At 39.4% G+C, this 22,472-nt stretch overlaps 3 protein-coding genes across 5 annotated transcripts; 1 reads left to right on the top strand and 2 right to left on the bottom strand.

Annotated features, from left to right (window-relative positions):
* Positions 1-240: 240 nt before the first annotated feature.
* On the top strand, positions 241-5,532 carry slx4 (SLX4 structure-specific endonuclease subunit homolog (S. cerevisiae)). Its single transcript, XM_051908166.1, has 6 exons — positions 241-1,097; positions 1,927-2,092; positions 2,206-2,433; positions 3,201-3,433; positions 3,516-3,809; positions 5,522-5,532. Exons 1-6 carry the CDS (start codon positions 689-691, stop codon positions 5,530-5,532), a joined length of 1,341 nt encoding a protein of 446 aa, XP_051764126.1. The 5' UTR covers positions 241-688.
* A 5,664-nt stretch (positions 5,533-11,196) lies between these two features.
* On the bottom strand, positions 11,197-15,067 carry mcrip2 (MAPK regulated corepressor interacting protein 2). Its single transcript, XM_051909098.1, has 5 exons — positions 14,467-15,067; positions 14,224-14,293; positions 13,226-13,359; positions 11,890-11,991; positions 11,197-11,563 (listed from the first exon to the last, which is right to left on the bottom strand). The coding sequence occupies exons 1-5, from the start codon at positions 14,519-14,521 to the stop codon at positions 11,493-11,495; spliced, it is 432 nt and encodes a 143-aa protein (XP_051765058.1). The 5' UTR covers positions 14,522-15,067; the 3' UTR covers positions 11,197-11,492.
* A 483-nt stretch (positions 15,068-15,550) lies between these two features.
* gde1 (glycerophosphodiester phosphodiesterase 1) lies at positions 15,551-22,467 on the bottom strand. 3 transcript variants are annotated; one of them, XM_051909091.1, is made up of 7 exons: positions 22,031-22,467; positions 21,749-21,877; positions 20,095-20,322; positions 19,887-19,992; positions 19,671-19,763; positions 19,384-19,595; positions 15,551-16,455 (listed from the first exon to the last, which is right to left on the bottom strand). In XM_051909091.1, exons 3-7 carry the CDS (start codon positions 20,199-20,201, stop codon positions 16,308-16,310), a joined length of 666 nt encoding a protein of 221 aa, XP_051765051.1. In that variant the 5' UTR covers positions 20,202-20,322; positions 21,749-21,877; positions 22,031-22,467; the 3' UTR covers positions 15,551-16,307. The 3 variants fall into 3 exon arrangements, with proteins under 3 accessions (XP_051765051.1, XP_051765050.1, XP_051765049.1); XM_051909090.1 differs by having other exon boundaries at positions 20,095-20,270; positions 22,031-22,466; XM_051909089.1 differs by having other exon boundaries at positions 20,095-20,270; positions 21,749-22,467.
* Between the last annotated feature and the right edge of the window lie 5 nt (positions 22,468-22,472).

Raw genomic sequence — 22,472 nt, 5'->3', positions numbered from 1 at the left:
ATATTATAAAGATACTTTGAGAAAGTCAACGTTGATTTCTTGAGAAAGACTGTTGCGTCGGTGGTCTTATTTAACTACGGTCAGGTTTAAAAGTATAAGATACATAAATACTTAATGTAAAATCGTGAATTAACTAATTTAATTTGCCATATTTAGTGTTATTTACAATCTTTTTAGCAATTTCATCATTTCGTAAGTAATATCACATGATTGTTTCGCAATCGACGCAGTCAAAGCGTCACCGCGTACTTTACGTCACCGGAAGTAGACGGCGGCGGTTGCGGGACAGTATTTTGAACAATATAAACCTCCACTGCAGCATATTTTACAAGAAAATCGTCGTTTTACGACATAAAATCATCTGTATTAAACACATAAAATGAAGAGCGTCTTGCCAACGGTCTGTATTTAAATAGTATGAAATAAATCGTGATAAAAGTACGTTAACCGACAAAACTAGCCTATAAGGTTCGAATAGTGGCAAAGTAAAATGTAAACAAAGGTAAATATGATGTATTTAATTACGTACAGCTATTTCTTGGACTTTTTCAAACCAAAGTTCTTATAAACGGACAAACCTGATATACATTTAATCCACAATATAAAGATTCAAATTATGTTTATTAATCCATAAACATGGATCCATATAGCAACTGATGTGACAGATCATGTGTGTGATTGGCTCATCATGGACGACTCGGATCAGGACTTCACCGACCTCTGCTCTCGTCTCCTTAAAAGAGTGAGGAGGAAAGGAGCAGGAGGATCTGGAGATGAGAAAAGATCAGCAACCAAGGATGAGGAGCCATCCTCCCCCTCTTCTAGAAGAAACCCCCCTAAGAGGAGAAAGAAGAAGGATGCTGCTAAGACTGAAATAAAGAGTAACATCAACAGGACTCAGGCTGTAGTGTCTGACGATGTTTCCCAGCCCGTCGCTAATGTATCTGGCACAGGGAAGGTCAAAGATGCCGTGATCCGCAGAATGCAACAGTTTAAGAGAGCCAGTCCAGAGAAACTCCTACGTGCAGAGACCAACCAACCCACATCCACAGAGTCTGAAGGAAACTATCCCACCACTGCCGGGATCCAGCACACAGGTATGGGTGTTGAGCAGGGGTTTTCAATCTTTATAGACTCAGGGATCACCCACCCAAGCCTCCCAATTTTCATTAACACAAAACTTATTTTGACACATCATATTATGTAGTGCAGATCATTAGGTATGAAGTTAAAATTCAGTTAATAGCTTTGTGTGTATTACCGGCCTCAGCAATATGTATTTTTTATATATTTAATTAAAAGTCCATAACAGCTATAAATTCATACTTCTATTGGAAAATAATGGCATATGGTGCAAAACATGACTAATTGCTTTACGACTTTCATCCAAAATTGACACAATTTGTAAATTTTAGTTTAAATTGTAATCAAAATTAGTTTTTATGGTTTGAAATTTTTATAATATGTGACCCTGGACCACAAAATCAGTCATAAGGGTCAATTTTTTGAAATTGAGAATTATACATCATCTGAAAGCTGAATAAATAAGCTTGGATAGGACAATATTTGGCCGAGATACAACTATTTGAAAATCTAGAATCTGAGGGTGCAAAAAAAATCAAAATATTGAGAAAATCATCTTTAAAGTTGTCCAAATGAAGTCCTTAGCAATACATATCCACTCACAAAAATAATTTTTTGATATATTTACGGTAGGAAATTTATAAAATGTCTTCATGAAACATGATCTTTACTTAATACCCTAATGATTTTTTGGCATAAAAGAAAAATCGATGATTTTGACCCATATAATGTATTGTTGGCTATTGCAACAAATATACCCGTGCGACTGGTTTTGTGGTCCAGGGTCACATATGATCATAAAAGACATTTTTTTCAAAAGTGTGTGTGCATGTTGTCCTACAGAAGATGTGAGTGGAGATGAAGCCCTGGCTCTTCAGCTCCAGCAGGAGATGGATCGTGAGGCTCGGGCTGCTGGGGACGTGGAAGAGGCGGGATTGTTCTTCTGCCAGCTCTGTCAGAAAGATCTGTCTAGCATGAGTCCCCCTCTACGCACTCAGCACATCAACAGGTGCATTACCACCACAACACACACTAGATTATTTGGCATCATTCATATCTGTTTCACAAACAATGTAGGGTGAGCTTCACATTTGGCTTCTGCCTCTTTCTCCTGCTCTGCAGATGTTTGGATGCCAATGAGAGCAGCGCTCCCTCGGCGTCCCATCATTCCCACCCTAGACAGCGGGTCCCAGAGTGTCCCATTTGCGGGAAGAGTTTTAAATCAGAAAAAAGCCGGTCTGTCCACCTGAAGCGTTGCTCGACTGATATGGGTGTGAAGCCCAATGATCTTCTCCAGGCTCTGAGGAGACAGGCTGCTGAGACAGTGAGCCACAACACCACCGACCAATCGTAAGTCAGCTGCTGTGCACTTGTTGACTTTGTAACATATTCTTAACCTTTTTTCTTTATTGTGAGATTTAAAAAAAAAAAAAAAAAAAAAAAATGTATTTAAAAATAAAATGAAAAATAACAAAATTAATCTTTGTTAACGTTGGTTAATAAAAAATACAACTGTTAATTGTTAGTTCATTTTATCTCAGGTCCATTAAATAATATTAACAGATACAACTTTTGACTTTAATAATGCATTAGTTAATATTGAAATTAACTAAGATTAATAAATGTTTTAGATTTATTTTTCATTGTTAGTTCATAGTTAATGTCGTTAACTAATGTTAACAAATGAAACCTTTTTATAAAAAGGGTTACCAATTTTTCTATGTGTATTTTTATATATATATATATATATATGTATACTGGTTAAAAGTTTGGACACATTACTACTTTTAATGTTTTAATATATATATATAATTGGTCAAGTTTAATGACAAAATGAACCATACAAAAGAACAGCAGTGCCGATTGCCACCAATAACATAATAAAACAACAACTTAAAATGTCCCAGGCCCCTGTCCTCTCTCACCCTTCATTGTCATCCCTACATCCTTTCGGAGCCCCTTCCATGGGACTCGAGAGCGGTTTGTCACACATTTGTCTCTCATTATCATTCGATCCACTCCCACGGCTCTCGGCCCTGCCCTGCTTCACTCACAACAATCAAAAAATTGTCCCCAGGAGAACTACAAATTTATATTACATGTTCTGTGTTCTTCAGACGACAAGTAAGTGGCACAACAAGGAGAGATGGTGTGCCTGTGAAAAAGAGAATCAGGAGGAAAGCCCAGAAGATGGACGAGGACACCATGATGGCGCTGGCTCTGTCCCGCTCTCTAATTGAGCAGGAAATGGAAAAGGTGCGAGAGGTGGAGGAGGAGAGGGAGATACTGGCTCAGCTCTCCAGCCCTCCTGCAATGACAGCTCCTGTATTACAGTGGAGACCTGGTGCAGGTAAACTCACTTTTTCAGTTAAACATATGCAAAAAAAATGGCATGTTATTACAAATAGCACATAATTCCTGTTTTCTTTCAGGTAAGGGCCGTGGAAAGAGAAGGAAGGGAGCGTCTCCTGTCCACCCACCCCTACTCCTCATTCAGGACCCTCAGACAGCACTGAATCGTCTACAGGAGCGGGTTTCATCTCTCCTGGCTCCTTTCCAGACCCCCCTCTCCACCCACACCCACCCTATCCCCCTCCGCACTGCCTCTCCATCCTCACGCCCCCCTCTGGGACAAAAGTGCTCTTCACGGAGGAGGACCAGACTCAGTTTTAGAGTTTTACACATCAGAATTAAGCAACTTCATACAGCCATGGGTTGCACCAGAGGTCAGACATTTACTCTAAGAAATTCCCCTTGTCTTATTGTGCACAATTTTTAGTGTGCATTATTCCAATGAAAATGTTTGTTCATAAAAAATATGTAATTTTTTTTAATCAAAATGTAGTAACTATAAAAATTGCATTTTTATAAACAAAAATCAACATTATATATATGTGTGTTTCAGAACAACAAATTTATATAATTATAATTTACAATAATAGCCTTAAATTTAAAAGTATAACTTCATGACAGCTATAAGTTCATTATTTTACTGGAAAATTTATTTAAAATTCCCTTTGTCTTATTGTGCACAGTTCACCAGTGTGCAGTATATCAAAGAAAAAAAAAGGATCATGAAAAAACCCTCTATTTTTTAAATGCATTTCTGCAAATTGGAATTACTAAAAATATGAACATTACTACATTATGAAATGTAGTACAAATCATTAGTTAGAAATTTAGAAACTAATTTATTGTTAGAGATTTCACAAAAACTTCTGTATGTTTTACAGGCCCCAATAGTAAGGATTTTTTTATGCTGGTCGGATAGGGCCAGTAGTTCAGATTTTTACATTCCTTACCAACATTTTCATTTTTCATTAAAATCCCAACGGATAAAATCACATTCTACATTATTTCTCACTGAATATTTTGTTTGTTAAATATGTGGATGCTATTTCTTAAAGTTTCTTTATAATACTTCAGAGGGAAAAAGTCAAGTCTCTTGAAGTTACTCCAGTCAAGAAACCTCCAGCTGTGACTACAGAAGCCGATTTGGTCCAGGAAAAGCCTTCGGATCAGAGCCCAACACAACAAAGGACTACCTGTCCTCTCACTCCCTGTTCGGGTACACCAGGCACCCAGGCTCTGCAGGACCTGATGGAGCTTGCAGAGGAAGGCATGACCCTCACCCAGTATGGATACACAAAGCACACAGCCGCAGGGGACAAGTCAGGTAATACTGGTATTGTGTCACGAAAAGGCACAATTGTTTATTACACTTGGCTCACACTGTCCCATGTTCTTTAGAAAAAGACGACGCCAAGAATGAACTTCCCTCTAGTGGGTTTGTTCCAGAGACAAATAACAAGAAGACACCCAAAAAAGTCTCAGTAAGAATTTCCTTCAATTTTAACCTCCTAATACTGTACTCTATCATGATTGGCTCGATGTTCTATAGTACTTTTCTATGTCCGTTTTTGTGTCTTTCAGGTGTACGTTTCAAAGCTATCATCAGATCTGAGCAGTATGGTCAACAACCCTCAACTCAGTGATGTACAGTTACAGGTGGACAGTGGGGACGTCTTCTTCACGCACTCATTTATGCTGTACACACGATGCCCCCTGCTGGCCAACATGGTTAGTGCATTTCTACTCTGACGCCATAAACATTAACCATTAAGAAGTGCGGATAAATAACCAAGCAGTTACCATGTGTTTGTAGGTTCATGACTCAGGTTTTGGTGTTCAGGAGGAGGGTATGCCTGTTGCTCAGAGGGTGTTGTTGGGTGATGTGGTTGGGGAGGCAGTACTGGCCCTCCTGCAGTATCTTTACACAGCCCACTGTCCTCTGACACACACACTGCTACCACACGTACAGGAGCTTGCTGATAGGTCAGCATGACAGCCCCAATCATGTGGTTCAATTTTTTGAGTACATAAATTGCTTCTAGATAACAATATATTGTGGATAGTAAATCTGTGTGGTTTGTTTCAGGTTTGGCTTGACTGAGCTGCAACAGCAGTGTGAGGAATATTCCGGAAGCGCGGAGGAAAACCCAAGAGGAGAGTCTAAAATGTTTCCAGCACCTGAGCCTCATCTCAGGAACCAAGAAGACCAAAACTTGGCAGAAAGCAACTTCTTGGAGCTCCTCCAATCAATGTGGCAGCATGGGGACAGCGAAGAAGAGGATGATTTTAAAGAGATTGGTGGAGAGGAAAGAAACATGGAAGAGGAGCGAGAAAGAGGAGATGGAGAGAAAGAGGACCAGGTGGATGAGGAAGAGCTTGACGAGATATATGAGTTTGCAGCGACGCAAAGGAAGATGGAGACGATGTTGGATGCTGCGACAGAGGCTGAGGAAGAGGAGGGAGATGCAAATGCATCCCTCGAAAATGAAAAGAAGGATGAAGGGATAGAGAAAAATGAGTCAGAATCCCTCTTAGAAAAGTCTGCCAGCAGTTGCCATAGTAACAAACAAGGCGTGGATGGGACAGATGCTGCCATGGTAACAAGTCCAACAGAAACCCTTAAAAAGCCCAGTCCAGAGACTGAGAGAGTTAGTTTGATTCCAGAATTAGATGCTGGCACAAATGAAAACAGAGACCCAGATGCCAGTCTAGACAAGAGATATGACCGTTTATTCTCCCAGTCTGTAGGTGAATACATGGAACCATCACAGACGCCAGCATCCTGCTCTCAGCAACAACATTACAAGCCACCATGCACATTACAGCGAAACACGCCTGCTCCATTTCGCCCTTCATGTGTCAGTGAGGTGATTGACCTGTCTATAAGCCCTCCACTAAGCTTAAGTTTGTCAGGTGAGACTTCCTTTCCCATGCCTGGTGTGTCTCCTGTTCCACATAAGGGTGAAGATACAGTAGGGGAAGGTAAGCCTCTCCTAAGAAAAGACAATTCAAGCTGCCAAGGAATAGAAAACCCTCCTTCCCCTCCAAATTCACACAACAAAGAAGTTGAGCTCATTGTACTCTCAGATGATTCCGGTGAGGAAATGGATGTGGACAGTGACAACAATAATGCAGCTACCAATAAATGTGCTTTGTCCCCTCAGTCTCCTTTCAAATCTTTCTCAGAACCTCCTCAAATGTCCACAAGCTATGCTTGCAAAGTTAAACTCACAGAGAACAGTTTCAAAGAATCAGGATCCCAAGGCCATGCCGGAAAACAGGTAAATGCTTCCAAGAAGGTGACGACTGATACAGAAGCCAAGTCTGACCGATCAGAGCAATATAGTCCTGGGGTTCCAAATGAAAGTGTGTTTGATGGCTCTGCCGAGGTTTCCTGGCTGATTCCAGCCACTCCGGTACCATCCACACGCTGTAGCTCTGCCCAGACCTGCATTAGCATGCGCCGAACCCAACTCTTCCCCAAATCTTGCTCTACATCATCTTCTTCTTCCTCTTCCTCCGTCTTGGACAGTTTGAAACCTGCTAGTTTAGCTTCTTCAAGCAGTAACTGCCTTAAAGAGAAACCGGTACCATTGTCCAATCTGTTCAAATCAGATTCTGAGAGTCTCCTTAAAGAACGTCCCAGCACTGATACAGATCAATCTCCAGGTTACCAGAGACCACTTCAACTTCTAAGACTGTCTCGAGCATCTGATGGCTCCCACACTGGCACCATCATGGGACGTCCAACCCAGGGTATCCCACAGCCTTCAAGTAGCACTCCTCTCCATTCCGACTCTTCTTTACAACGTCAGATCCCGTTTGGCTCCCCTATGGCTGGTGACTGTGAGGTTCAGCCCGGGGATAGCAGAGGTAATAGCGGATCTTTTGGTAGTCAGGGGAAAGTTGGCGTAGTGTCTCTACAACTGAGTTCTCCTTCCCCTAGTAAAACACCTGAGAAGAAGCAGAGTAGCTCTCTTCATCATGGATGCTCCAGTCCGTCTCCAAACTCTCTGAGTTACAGTTATCCTAAAAGAGCGAGAGAGAGCGAGAATGATGGCATAGAACAAATGGAAGTGGGAGAAGAACATCCAAATCAAAGTGTTGAAGTGGTGGATATTGCAGGAAACTCATTCTGTGACAAGGAGGAGCTTGGAAGAAGAGTGGGAGAAGACCATGCAAATCAAAGTGTTGAAGTGGTGGATATTGCGGGAAACTCATTCTGTGACATGGATGAGCCTCCTATTGCATTTGACGACTCCTGGGGCTTGGATGGAGGGGTTGGAAGCCATAAGCCCCACTTTAGTCTAAAACTTGACAGCAGTGAAAGTACAGTTAGTCCACCAGATCTCAAGGGTAAGGGACAAATGACAAATCTACATGCCACATCTCCTCTTGCATCTGGAGCTTGTAACAAAACTCCTGATCCAAGTCCAGGTCCGTTCAATCACAGCCTACCTGACCCTGACATGTGGGACGATTGGGAGGTGGAAGAGGTTGCTCCCTTTCCTCTTTCTCAGAGACTGGCAGCTCCCTCTGCCAAGAGAGTTGCCGAACTAAAGACTCCAGGTAAAACATGTTGTCCTCCTTTTTGTCATGTTAATTGTGTTTCCCTGGAGCTCTTTTTTTTTTTTCTGACATGGCTGCACAGATCTGTTAATTATGCATTCAGAAAGCTCTGTAAGATTGATTTTGTTTTTAGAAAACCTTCTTAAAATCAATTTTAACTTTCTGCACAGTTGCTTGCAGAAAGACAAATAAAGGACCGCTGGTACCCATCACCCCCATGCCAGGCTTCTCCGATATGGACACACCTGAGCTCAAAAACAGACTCAATAGGTGAGCGTAAAAGGAGTATTTAGACACTGTCATGCTTAAAAATGTATTCATGTCTTTGCAATAGTTAGCAAAATATCAAACCAAGTGGAAAACATTACTCTGAAACTTTTTATTTTCAGAACTTTAGGAACTTTTAAAATGGACTTTTAACTAACTGGTTCCAGGGTCATTTTTTTAGTGCAAGTATGAAGTCAGTTCCCCTCAGGGTGTTCACACAGGTGTCCAAGTAGAGTAATTCATCACAGAAGCAATGGGTGTGATTTTTTTTTTTTTTTTTTTTTTTTTTTTAATCCAAGTACTTTGTCTTAATTTTGAATAGTGTGTTTATTGTTTTATAATGTAAAAACAAACTTTCTTACATGCCATTTCTTAAAGGGTTAGTTCACCCAAAAATGAAAAATCTGTCATTAATTACTCACTCTCATGTCGTTCCAAACCTGTAAGATTTTCGTTCAACTTCAGAGCACAAATGAAGATCTTTTTGATGAAATCTGAGAGCTTTCCATCCCTCCATAGACAGCCTACACAATTGATACTTTGACACTTCAAAAAGTTAATAAAGAGATTGTAAAACTATGAATTGAGAGGTTTAGTTCAAATTTTCTGAAGAGAAACGATAGCTTTTATATGATGAACAGATTTAATTTAGGATTTATTCACATATAAACAATGATCAGCGAACACAAACAGAAGCTTAACCAAACCTGTTTGACGCGTGAGAAAAACCTATTCTGGAAGCTCAAACATGCTGCGTAACACACGAGAATGAACCTCATTGGTTCTCGCACGTCAAGCAAACATGGTTGAGCTTCTGTTTACCACAACTGATGTGCGAGTTGATCAATGTTTACATGTGAATAAAAGCCTAAATTCAATCTGTTCATCATATAAAGTGATCGTATCTCTTCAGAAAATTTGGACTAAACCTCTCAATTCGTATGGATTAGTTTTACGATCTCTTTATGAACTTTTTGAAGCGTCAAAGTGGTAGTTGTGTAGCTGTCTATGGAGGGACAGAAAGCACTCAGATTTCATCAAAAAGATCTTAATTTGTGTTCTGAAGATGAACGAAAGTCTGACGGGTTTGGAACAACATGAGGGTGAGTAATTAATGACAGAATTTTCATTTTTGGGTTGACTACCCCCTTCAATTGACAGTGGTCGTCACATTAGGAAACCAGTTTAGACCAAATCAACATCATGTACATCCTAAGAATCGTTTTTTAAAGTATTAAAATATTCAACATTCTAATGAGAATCAAATGCAGATGTTGTGGAACTTTGCCCTCACAAAGCCAAAGCAACATGTTCAAAAACACAGAGCTGCATAATGTTGTTTTTTTCTCTAGGTTTGGTGTGCGTCCGCTGCCAAAGAAACAGATGGTTCTGAAGCTGAAAGAAATCCATCAGTACACCCACCAGCTGCAGAGCTCCGAGTCTGAGGAGGAGACCTCTGGACCCCAACGCCCCCCGACTGCCTCCAACTCCCAGTCTGCGCTGCTCTCCTTTAAGCAACCTACAGCGCCCCCTGCTGTCTCCCCTATGAAACTGCCACCAAGTGAAGAAGATGAGCTTTTATCAGCCTCTCAAAACTCTAACACGTCCTCCACTGCGGAGTCCGAGAGGTACAGCTCCTATATGGCTATAGACACAATTAATACTACAAAGAAACTTCGTTCAACTCTTTTCTTCTATCCAGGTCGAACCCTGAACTATGTGTGTCTGAAGACGATGACTCGGACAGCGAGGGCATCACAGCGTCTCAGGCTGTTGTGCGTGAGAAGGACAAACTCCTCGCAGTTCGTCAGTTCATCCTATCCGACCCAAAACTGTACGGACGCGTGCTGCAGTACCAGCCTCTCTCCCTGGCGGAGCTGCGGTCCAGCTTGAAAGCAGCAGGCATCAGGTTAGGTGCTGCAAAGCTACTAGACTTCCTGGACTCCCAGTGCATCACTTTCAGTACGGCCAAACAAGGCCAGAATGCTTTTTCCCGTAGGAAGCGAGGTGGGAAAACGAAAACTAATGGTGTTGCAGCCGGAAGAGGGAGGAAAAAAGCAGCTAAGCCCAATGGAGGAGTTGCTTGAGGGCTGAAATAAAATAATGTGGTAAAACTACATCATTGTCAGAATAAATTGTTAAATGACAATAATGTTCATCTTTTCAACAAAACAGTAGCTGATAAACATCTAACGCACACTCAGGGGCTTAAGCCTTCCAGTGAAGGGATTTAAATTTAAATAAATTTAAAAGTTTTGTATTTTTTTTTTTTTTAAATCAGCTTCATATTGATGTTTATTTTTGTACAGTGTATGAAGTGAAAATATTATTTTTAAATGAATTTAATTTAATGTCTGGATAATGTAATTAAAATACATTTCTTTGTGTCATGTTTTTATACAATAATTAGTTCATTTCAACTATGTTGTTGTAATTAAATTTCATCCAGCAGCTTTATATATTCATTCTTTTATATATACACATTCTTTTTATATATTCATTCAAAATGTGCCTCTCTCAATCAAACTCCTTGCCAAAAATAAGTCATGAAAACGGTCATGAAATGTGCGGGTCATATTTTAACAAATTTTGCATTGTGACAATATTTTCATGACAAACAAGCACATTTAACTGCACTCACTACATTACAGGCTAAAGCCAATGGGAAGAAAAAAAATTGTAAACTACATATGTAAGTATATGTAAAATAATGTGTCCAGAAATTATCAATTTCATTATTGTATCACAAATTTTTGTTTTTCACTTGTAATTATAAAAAACAATGCAAAAAAATAGAAATTAAAAGAAATAATTATATTTAAAAAATATGACCCATAAATACCATAAAATTCATCCCATGATTTCAGAATATAACCAACAGTGGAAAAAAATAAGAAAAGAAAAAAAGATCACAGAACTAAGATGTCTTGAAAAATTTTTACTGGAATTTTTTTGTTTGTTTTATAACATCACTTTTTTTGCAAAGATCTGTGGAGAAAAACAGACATCTCACATTCTAACAAAGAAAGAAAAATCTCTGATCATCTTCCGTGTGCACGAGAGAGAATCTGTGTCCGGCTGGGCAAACAGTTCCACAGGAAGGGCTGAATTCACACAGCGTGCGAATCTCTCACATTATCACCTGAGCTCATCAGGAGAGTCAGGCTGCACTGCCTCAGTCAGGACCACTCAGCCACATCTCATGCCCCATCATGCACCTGTCATGACAGGTTAACAATGTTGGCCAGGAAACGCTGGGCCCACCACTCCTCAAGATCAATAGGCACAAAATCTGTCAAAAGAGAAACTAGGTAAGTTCTTTAAAATTGCACCCTATTTGAGTTAAACAATACCACACAAAATAGACATTTTTTCTTTCATAGTGTGGAAGCAACATGAACATTCTTCAAAGTATATCCTTTTGAGTTCCTGAAAGGCAGTCATGCATGTTTGGAATGACATAAGGGTGAGTAAATGACAGAATTTTTATTTTTACTTGAATACGTGAATATGTCCTACTGACAGCGAAGGCCTTCACAAGGGGCTGAGCAGAGAGAACAAGTCGGCAGAGTAGAGACTGTTTAAAGAAAGTAAATAGGACAGAAGCCATAGACTGACTTTTCATGCCGGGATTGGGGCTTCTTTCAGCGTACTGCACCGGGCCTTTCCCGTTCTCCGGCTGGGATCCCTCTCCAAGCTTCTGTTCCACCTCTTGCCAAGCTGCAATCAAAAAAAAATAAATAAAAAAATTCTAGCGGCAAACAAGTAAAAATTATAGCATGCATACCATAAATTGTATTAGGTAAATGATATCATTTATAATTGACCATCAAGTATATATAATATATATATATATAAATATAAGTAAAAATACGTATATAAAATTAAAAATGAATACTTTGTTTCTGTTAACTTAATAAAGGATTTTAAAATCCAATTTGAATCTGTTTCAATAATTTATTGAAAATAATTGACTCATAAATTAGACATCAATATGGTTTGCCAGCAAGTTTGTAAAACTTGTCAAATATTATATATATATATATTTTTATTTTTTTTTTAAATCAGCTATATATTGCTCTTATGCAGTGTAAAACTTTCCAGCAAACCATACTGATGTCTAATTTAGGAGTCAGTTATTGTTTTTAGTTGATTCTTTTCAATAAATTTTGAAACAAATTCACAAAATAAACTGATTCAGTGATTCATTGATTTGTTCATTTGTCAGTCAGTCAGAATCTGAATGGCTTTTAAAATCCTTTATTCAGTAAGCAAAAACCAAAGTACGGGGTCACTGTAAATAGCATATTATTTAGGAATACATGTTTTATGTCATAACACAGTAGTTCTGAAAACAGTGTCATGTACTCCACCAAAGAACAATTTATAGCTGGTAAAGCATGCTCTTATTGGGAACTTGGTAGAAAAAAAAAATAGGTGGACACATTTTACCAGTTCTGATCACTTCCTTTACACTCCCTAAACCGTTGTGAGATTTTACCAGATTATACAACTCTTTTCTATTGACTGTAAAGCAGTTTTAGAAAACATTAAGCCTCAGCTTGTACAAAAGTGCATAAAACCTGCCCTTGAGGGGCTGTTGCATCAGCCTGTGGAGGTGGAGTCTGGCCTCCAGACAAAAACCCTCCTCTTGAAGATAACAACTGCCCTTCTTCACACAAACTCTAGTGAACTTACCTCTCAAAGTACAATCCTAGTCATTCAGAATTGTGGTAATAGCTCAACATCTAATATGCACTATTAAACTCTTGTGACAAGCCGCAAATTAGTAACAACTTAATTGTACAGCAATTGTAATTGTACAGCCTTGAATCCAGTTGGTCTCTCTTCAAAGTTCATTATGGTTTTGGCAAATACTACCCAACCTTGGCCCTCCTCAAGGTCTTAAACGTCAAGGTAACCAAAATACTGGTGTTCTGGAAAATTCACTCACCCTCATAAACAAATCGAACATTCTCCTCGTGTGCTGGGGTGAATCCTTCAGTAGTACTGGCAGCTTTTGGAGAGGTGGATCTGTGGTACCGCTTTCCGTTCAGCCGGTTAAATACAATCTTCGGTGCTGGTGAACTACACAAACAAAGGGAAATTAAAAGATATACAATAATTACATTGATCAATATGTTTTTTTTTTTTAACATTGCATTAATTTATCATACTTTTCATTTAAATAAAAGAATAGTTTATTAATTTAAAAAGCCAACCCAATGACTTTCATTATGAGAGCGTGTACATTCTTCAACATATTCATACATGTTTGTAAAGACTTGAGGGTGAGAAAACGAAGAAGAATTTTGGGGTGAACTGTTCCTTTAAGGCCAAATACTTCCTTCCTTACACAATGTCGTTTCTATAGTGACAGCTACACGTTATGAAACCCAGCTGCTGATTATATCAACAAAGCTACCGACATAATTTGATCGTTATTGAAATATCAAACACACAAACGCGAATGTGTCGTAAAATTTGCTGCGACTCTCTCTAGGCTTAGAAAGCAGCACGCGGAGCTGGACAACGTCCTTGTGGGAATAAAAGGGGGGTGTGACAAGCACGTGTTCGCATGATAAAAACTCCAAAAGATTAGTTATTAAACCCTCTACAGAAATGAATACGAATAGTATCGCGACAGACTCTTCAAACACGCCGTCATTCCACGCGCTCACGCGCACGCGCTACACTTGCAAGGTCACACGGCGTAAGAAAAAAAAACAAGGGACTTTGGGAAAGGCGTAAAAAAGGACGTTCTGATTTATAAATGAGGGCAATTTGCTCGGTACGGATAGTTTTAAGAGTGCTAAGCTTATAAACGAGACATGGGCGCTGGGGCATTTTTAAAGGTGCAGTTAAACCATTCTTAAGTTCCCCTCAGCGACTAAATTCACGTGAAGGAGAGCATCGCAAGCTCAGGTATTGCATGTAAATTGTATTACTCACTCCGATGCAAGCCAGGGGCTTTGCTTCTGTTTCAGGTCGTTGGCTTTGCTCTCAATCTGTTGCGTAGGGCCTGCAAGAAATAATATTTGTTAATACGTCTCTAAAGTAATGCCAGCAACCAGAATAAAGGGTCATTCGTGGTTTATTCTTAAAATATCTACTATAATAGCGTTAAATTACCTTTCAATGATGGCGATTGCGCTGATATGTATTATAGACTGTGCATGCTGTTCAAAACTATACCTGTTCTCCGTTGTGTAACAAGTTTGCTGGGACCTCTGGTTATTGTGTACATCATGTGAGAGACGGTTTCTGAAGAACCTCTGCGGCACGATAGATCCACGCGAGGTCTACGGATCGGTCAGTGCGAATGTCACGATTATATGCACGCCAGAAAACGTCACGCGATCCCCCTTCAGGACGGAGCTCTCTTGACGCAGCCACCTTGGAAATAAACAGCGTCGATCCGGTTCGCAAATCTGTCGTTCAGTCGCCTGCAGCCAACATATGCGACTGGACTTAAGCGCCGTGTGTTTACTTACAGCAGGCGTAAGGTCAATCAAGGTTAAGAGCGTTTATCACCCTAATTACGCGTCGGGTTAATTCGCTGAGTGTCCGGTGTGCGATGTCTCGCAGCTGAGAAACTTTCTGAGTTCTGGTTCAGTCTGGACTCTACTGTAAAATTCGGATGTTCAGATCGCAACCTTCCTCCATGACGTCACGACACGCCCCCCGCGACGTACAACCGGGGTCACCTTTCACCTACTCACCTTGTGGACCATCAAGCGGGCGCTGTGTTCGGTCTAAACACGGGTTTCATCATGCCGACACACGTACTACTAATAAACGCGCATAAAAAGCGACTGCGTGATAATAACTTTAGGCCGCGCACATGTGCGCTGCAATGAGGCGCTTCACGCACCACGTGGGAACCATGCAAGCAACGGGCACTTGTGTAAAATCTAAACATTATTTTCTTCGTGCCTTCAAACATACAACTGATGAAACTGTGCAATATGACGAGCACGTAATTTAGGCAAGGGTTTGCGCAAATGTGCGCAGCTATGAGGCGCTCCGCGCACCATGTGGGAGCCAGACAGGCTTTACCTGATACACATTAACAGTCCTGAACCTTGCCGTGTTTGTGTTAATTAAACCATATCGAAAATCTCACTGAGCTGCGATGCAGGTACTGAAGTTACACCTTTCACTCATTAAACACTTATGATTGAATATAAGAGAGGAAGACCGTCTGATGCAATTGTTACACAACAACTGTTGTACAAAAGTCCTTGAAAAGCAACTTATGGGACAAAATGACTCTTAATTAAGAATTTATTCATTTTATTTTATTGTAATCACCAGAGAAGATAAACAGATAAACATGCCACGTTCAAATAATCCTGAATTAGTATTTATGTGTCCAACATAAGGTTGGCATTTAGTAGCTGCCTGAGAACTGACCTCAGATCAAGACCACTGTTATTGCTTATAAATTTCTTGCCCCCTATTTGGAAGATATAATTATAGACATGTTATTTTAAATGTAACCTTTTTGTTAGCTATTAATACCAGACTTTCAAACATAAAGCAAACCCAAATACCAAGGTATGCACAACTAATGTCATGAATGAGAGAGAAGCCGTACATTAGACTGAACATTCTGTAGCGCAGCAATTTTTTCAGTGCCGTTTCCACTCAAATAAAAACTTACTAAACAAATAAAGGCTTACTAAATGGATTTCCTTCACTTTCTTTCAAAAAATGACCTCCTTCAATGAATAATAGCATTCAATTGTAATTGTATCAAATTAATTATGTAATAAAATCTATATAGTCATAATTTGGCTCACCTGAGTGGGTGTGTACAGTACATTCGAACACTAATATTTACATCTCCCATATTGTAAATTGCACACAAAGAAAACACTTTGTTACCCTGTAAATTTAAGTCTCTAATACATGCTGCCTAAATCAAAGCAATTCAATACAGATACATATTGTGATATTTAGAGTAAAGGACAACAGAGATTAGTTGGTCGAATTATAAAAGGCCTAATCTAATGATTGTACATAGTGGAGTTTCAGTAGTGAGGTTCACAGTCTTCTACGAGACTGTCAGTGATGTAGTTGATCCTCAGTAGCTGCTGGTAGTACTGCTTCTCTACAGCCGTGTTCACCGTCCAGCTCACCACCTCCACACCTCGGGCTGCCCAGTATTGCACATAGTCCCTGATGAAAGAAAACACAGTGACCATCTTAAAGCGCAATACACACTCACACACTGTAGACGGCGCTGACGCTTAGATAAACTTTGAATGTTACTTCTTACACAGATTCATTTTCAGATTTACTTCCATGTTCTTGATTTTTGGTTAAAGTCCTGAAATAAGGGCTGTGGTGAACACAAGCTCAAGATATTTTCACATTTATTCTACAGCATAAATACATCAGTACTTACTTTTTTAGCTTTTAACCTCAAACAGATAAACTCATCTCCACACTAGTTGCTTTCACAGCCTCGTGTTTATAATTGCACTCTTGCAAACTATTCTAACTCAAATTTTCCAACTTGTAGACTGTGTTTTGCACAGTGGCTCATTCAATTCCTTTGTGTATGTGTGAGTGACTTTTTTATTTGACAAAATTAAAAATAAAAAAAAGCTCTGTTATAGGCTCATTCAGTGGCTCTCAATGCAATGCTTTTGTGTGTGTGTGAGAGTGTGAGTGTTTGCCATATTGAGAATGTAGTATCCACTTGTTAAGTCGTGACGTAAGGAACGGCGGTTCCGGGTCCAAGCCTCGACTCGTTTCACTTGAGAATGCTATCTCGACGGCCGTTTATGAGCGCTATCTATTCATAATAAACATTTAACATTAAGTTAAACATTTAAAATACTTACAGTCTACACAACAGTCTCCATGCTCACAGCGTTACAGATATTAATATTTTAACGATTTATAAAAGATGAATCACTGTCTGGCCATCTGGGATTTTGGTATGGAGATAAAGGTTATGATTATAATTTTTTGGTAGTATCGTGTGTGTATATTAGCACTGTTTGTTGTTTTCTTGTGGTATGAGATAGAGCATTTGGACTCGGAAGCGCTGCTGCGTCAGACTTAACAACCGAATAAGCTCACCCTTTCATTTATGTGTATGTATGGTCTGCATTGTGCTGGATTTATTGATTTTTTTTATTTATTTTTTATTGGACAAATAAAAAAAAATTCCTCTGAATTATAGCCTTTCCCATTCATTTCCTATGGGTGCCCATTTTTGTCCATGAAGGACAAACTCCATGAAGGAGTTTTCTTTTTCCCCAACCACTTAAATGAATTAAGCCAATTTTTTTTGTGTTCAGGTAGCAAACTTAGGAAAAAATTGCCAAGTCTTGTACCAGATTTTGGAACCTATTTTTAAAAAAAAAAAAAAAAATTATTATTTTGCCCAAATTTGTCCCAAAGGACTCTTTAGGGTTAATGTAGTATTTATTGTCTCTGAATGTTATTTTAAAATATTACAAGTTGTGGAGGAATTTCAGTAAGGATGGAAAGTAATTTCTATTCACAGAACAAATATAAAATAAACACAACAGAAGTATATAAAGGCTATTCACACAAGCATGTTTAAACTAAAGGATTTATAGTTTACTTAATTTGATACGCTACTCCACATATAGGAAGAACAGACATGCTAACTAGTTACTGACCTGATGCAGACTAATATACAAATAGTTGAAGCAGACTGATATCATCTTGGTCTGAAGCAAGGTTTACATAAGGTAATATGAAAATAAACAGGGCAGTCTTAAATCTGGCTCTCAATTTAAGCGTGATGCAGTTCTATTTTTCACCACAGATTTACATGGGAAAATTGTGGGGCACTGTAGAGCTGGGGAGGACACAGGCACCCGCTGCCCTGCTTAGTCTCATAATCAGGGCCTAAATATTTTATTTTTTATTTTACTGGCCATTAACTGTTTTTGCAACAACAGCCAGTTATGACAATTTTAGATTCCAGTGAAAATTCACACTTATTCATTTCACTTTTGATACCACAGCTAAAACAACTAGCTTAACTAATATAAATTTAAAACATTATTAAAGTAACAGTAGTTTTCAGGTAGAGACAGTGAATAATTGAAATGTCAAACTCACGGTATAAATTAAACATAGATTAATACTTATTAAAGTTTCAAAAGTTAAGTCGAGCAGTGAGTGAATTTTTTATTCTTTGTCCTTTTTGTTTGATTAACATTAAAAACACAGACAGCATCAGAATTATTAGGCTGCTGTCACTTCAAGACCTAATGCACGGATCCATTTTACTGATTCTTTCTTGACTGCTTATATTCACTCAAGCTACGTTCACTGTGTTTACTAAGATACTCGCTGAGGCTATTTTTTTTTTTTTTTTTTGACAATTTTGTGTGAATATGTCTATTCAAGCACAAGAAGACGTGAAACAGAGCTCATTTCAGTATTTGCGTGCTGTGAGACGCGGCTTTCTTGGGCACACATTCTGATGTGCGCACACAAAACTTTCCAGACAGCAAGTTCACTTTTGTGTCTTCTTGCACTTTAATATTTAAATTAGCAAGGCTTAAACATTTTCGTGACAAGGGCAGTATCACGTTTGTTCATGTTCTCACAAAATTACATTGTTAGAAGTCATAAAAATGTTACCGGCCAACTGCTGATTGACATTGTTTCATATACTCGCTAACAAGTATTTACTCATTTACTCGCATTTGGTGCTTGCAGAGTGTTAATTTTAGGCTCTGATCATATTAATAATAAGTCATACATTCAATTTTAACAATCCTGCTTACTTTATGACTTAAAATAGTCTAGAAAATCTAAAAAATATTTGTTGCAGAATTCTGAAGACATTTACAATTTATTATTGATTCAGTTTATATAGAGGTCTATGTTTTGGATGTATATTTTGGTGGGGCTCTGCCACACCTGCCTTTACAGACGAGCCATGGCTGGGTTACATACAGTGGTTGCTTTACTGTGAATGGTGCAATTTATTTTAGGACTTGTGGTAGGTGTGTTAAAGACCTTACAGTAATGTAATGCACATAATGACATGGCTTCACAGTAATTATATAAAATGAAATGACCAGTTTTGGAAATGAGATAATGACTCACGGCGAGATGAAGTTCTTCTGCACCAGGAAGGCAGAGACTCCGCACAGGTTCCACAGCAGGTGATGATGGGCCCAGTCGAGGAGCACGTCCAACACCTGCATCCAGTGTTGTTTCCACGCGGATGAGAACCGCGGCGTCCCGTCGCCAAAATAACTCAGACTCCATGGCCGATGGGTCAGTGCAGTCACCACATTAGGATCCGCCTGCCGCATCTGGAAAAGAGGTGATCTCAGTTTAAAAGAGGAAATTCAAGCCCCATCAGAAGCAAATAAACTGAATTATGTTACCCTATAGATGACTTTGGGCTCAAATGAGCAGACGATACTTGTGTTGTAGAGCACTGGATACTTCCGAAATAATTCCTTCAGTGCTGCAGCTGCCTATGGACAACAGATAACACACATGAAAGCATTACCATTCTGGTCTCCTGATGCAGGAATCATTAAATCAATAAGCTCCACTAACAATGGACTCATGCAGAGCAATGTAAGTTGCGACAGTACCTCATCTGGATGACCTTTGACATCAAAGTAGATGGTCAACTGGCGCTTGATGCATTCCTCTACAGCCTCCTGCAGCGTTGGAACTTTCTCACCTCGGAAACGGTCACTGCTCGGCAACCAAGAAAAACATACCACCTGCTGTCTTCAAGTTGGTCTTGCTCATTTATACTCTATGTTTGAAACAAGTCTGTCGTTCTTCCCAGCTAACCTGAATCGGTGTTTGGCGGCTGCGTCTAGTTTGCGGAGTTCAGAGAAGAGTATCTTGCTCAGTGGTCCCGATCCGTTTGTGGTTCGGTCCAGAGTGTCGTCGTGCATCAGTATGGGAACCCCATCAACGGTGAACTCCAGGTCCAGCTCCACACCTGTGGCTCCATTCTCACTTGCCTTTCAGTTAGAAATTAGAGTCATTTAAAGAGGAAGAAACCAGTGCTTAGATCTGTAGATTGAGGAAAACCACAGTTAACGCAATGCTTTCACAATGTGTAATACAAGAAATGAGCTTCTGAGGTTGAGCATGTGATGCTGATTACATGTGCATGTATCTCTAAAAATGATATGAAAGCAGACATTTATATAATAGTCAAAGTGCAGTAAAAGAATATAAAAATACTAACAATTGGTTAAGAGAGTCAACTTCAAGTTATCTGATTGGCTAAGGGGCCATTCACACAGAACGCGTTTTTGCGTTTGAAAACGCAAGACGCAGGTTTGTTGAATAGTAAAAATCTGCATTTTTTCTACATCTGCTCTAGCTTGTTTTCTAATATAGCTTTCTAATAAATGTGACATTGTATACTGCAAATATTGTTTGCTGGCTCTGCTCCTCTATTGTAATTCACTTTTGATAAAAGCATCTGCTAAATGCATAAATGTAACTTCAGTTTTAATCACGAGTCGGACATGTTCAAAAAAGACGAACAAGATTTTCTGTTTTCTGTCAATGAACCACTTTAAAGGTAGGTTAGGCAATTTTTTTATAAACTCTTGTTATACTGGTTGAAACTGATAGCATCCTGATAGCAATCAATAATGGTAGTGGTTACACAGACATCACGTGTGATGTCACAGGGCGTTCAATAAAGCTGTGCAGAGTTGTAGACAGACAGTCACCGAGTGCTGCAAACAAATAGCAGCTGCCTTTTACAGTTCCTCCTGAAACAAGACAACGAGCTTATGCTGTGTTCACGCCATGTCATAATTACCATAATTAAGAGATGGCAACCCGTGACGTTCTACCCGGAGCTATTCACGTCCTCAGACTCGGATATATGCATTTCTATGACAACACTATCAAATGAATCTGCAGCAGTCAGATGGTACAAGTAGTTTACGTTAACGTTACGCCTGTGAACACTTTATATAAATACAATATAGGTAGGTCTAAATCTGGATGATCACTTATATCAATGTTATATATATCGTCCAGCCCTAAAACTTGTATAGTTTTTGTCAGTGTTTATTTAAAAACACCCATTTATGCAGAATAAAAGATGATAAATATTTAATTGATGAATTGTCAACTCAGTCTTTTTGCCACTCAGTGGGCGTAACCGCAGTCACAACGGCCGACTGTGACGTCACGTGCATACCCTCTATTGCTAGCCTCTCCGAAATTGCCTACCCTACCTTTAATTCATTCGTTAAATAACATTTGTTTGAACTAATACATTAAAAAATTCCGACTCAAAAGAATGATTCCTTCACGCTGTCGATGATGTGACACAGGTATTTTCTTAGGACATCAGTGATAGCTTACCTGTAAAATATCACTTTATGTATGGCCTTTAAAAATAAGTATACAGGCTTCAAATTAAATGGGGGAAAACATAAGCATTAAACAGAAATTAACATAATGTGCTCACCGTCCGTATAGCAGCTATGGTGTTCTCGGGAGCGTCGTGTCCACCACCGCGGTGAGCCACCGCTGACACGCCGTTCGAAGACGCTCTAGCCCCGGGCCGCAGCACCTGTCTGGCCCGGCTGGAGGGCACCTGGGGAAACCGAAACATCACCAGAAAGAGGTAGAGAGAGGCCGTGAGCACCGTGGGCCAGACGGCGCTTCTGGTTCCCACCAGAACCACGATGAAGACAGTAGAGAATAGTGTGAGCCCATCTCCTAACTGAAGCATGATGAGGAAACGAACCTACAAACCCAAACCCAAGAGCTATTTCTGCAACTAATCAATCGGTGATCAATAAACATAGGACTCTGCTCGAACGATAAGCGTCGTTGCTTTCAGATAAAATCCGCATAGCGAGTGTCTTCAAAATGTTGGCACAGGAGTGTTCAGTCTTGAGTCATCCATTGCCACACAACTGTGTCAGAAACCTGCTTGCATTAATGAACTGACATGAAAATGAATTGATGACATCACGAATACATCGCGAAATTGTGCGCGTGACACGAATGACTCCTGACCTCATCACAATAAAGAGCATCAAATGATATTAAAGACATGCTAAATAAATGCATTTACACTGCGTGTCGATAACCTGTTTAACCTGCTTTACGAGTAAAGATATCTAATATAATAACTGTCTATGCGTTGCCGTGGTGGACACTTCCTACAATAGAAAATGATAACT

The sequence above is a fragment of the Ctenopharyngodon idella genome, chromosome 10 (assembly GCF_019924925.1).
Source record: "Ctenopharyngodon idella isolate HZGC_01 chromosome 10, HZGC01, whole genome shotgun sequence".
Classification (NCBI taxonomy): domain Eukaryota; kingdom Metazoa; phylum Chordata; class Actinopteri; order Cypriniformes; family Xenocyprididae; genus Ctenopharyngodon; species Ctenopharyngodon idella.
This window is presented reverse-complemented; position numbering and strand designations above follow the sequence as displayed.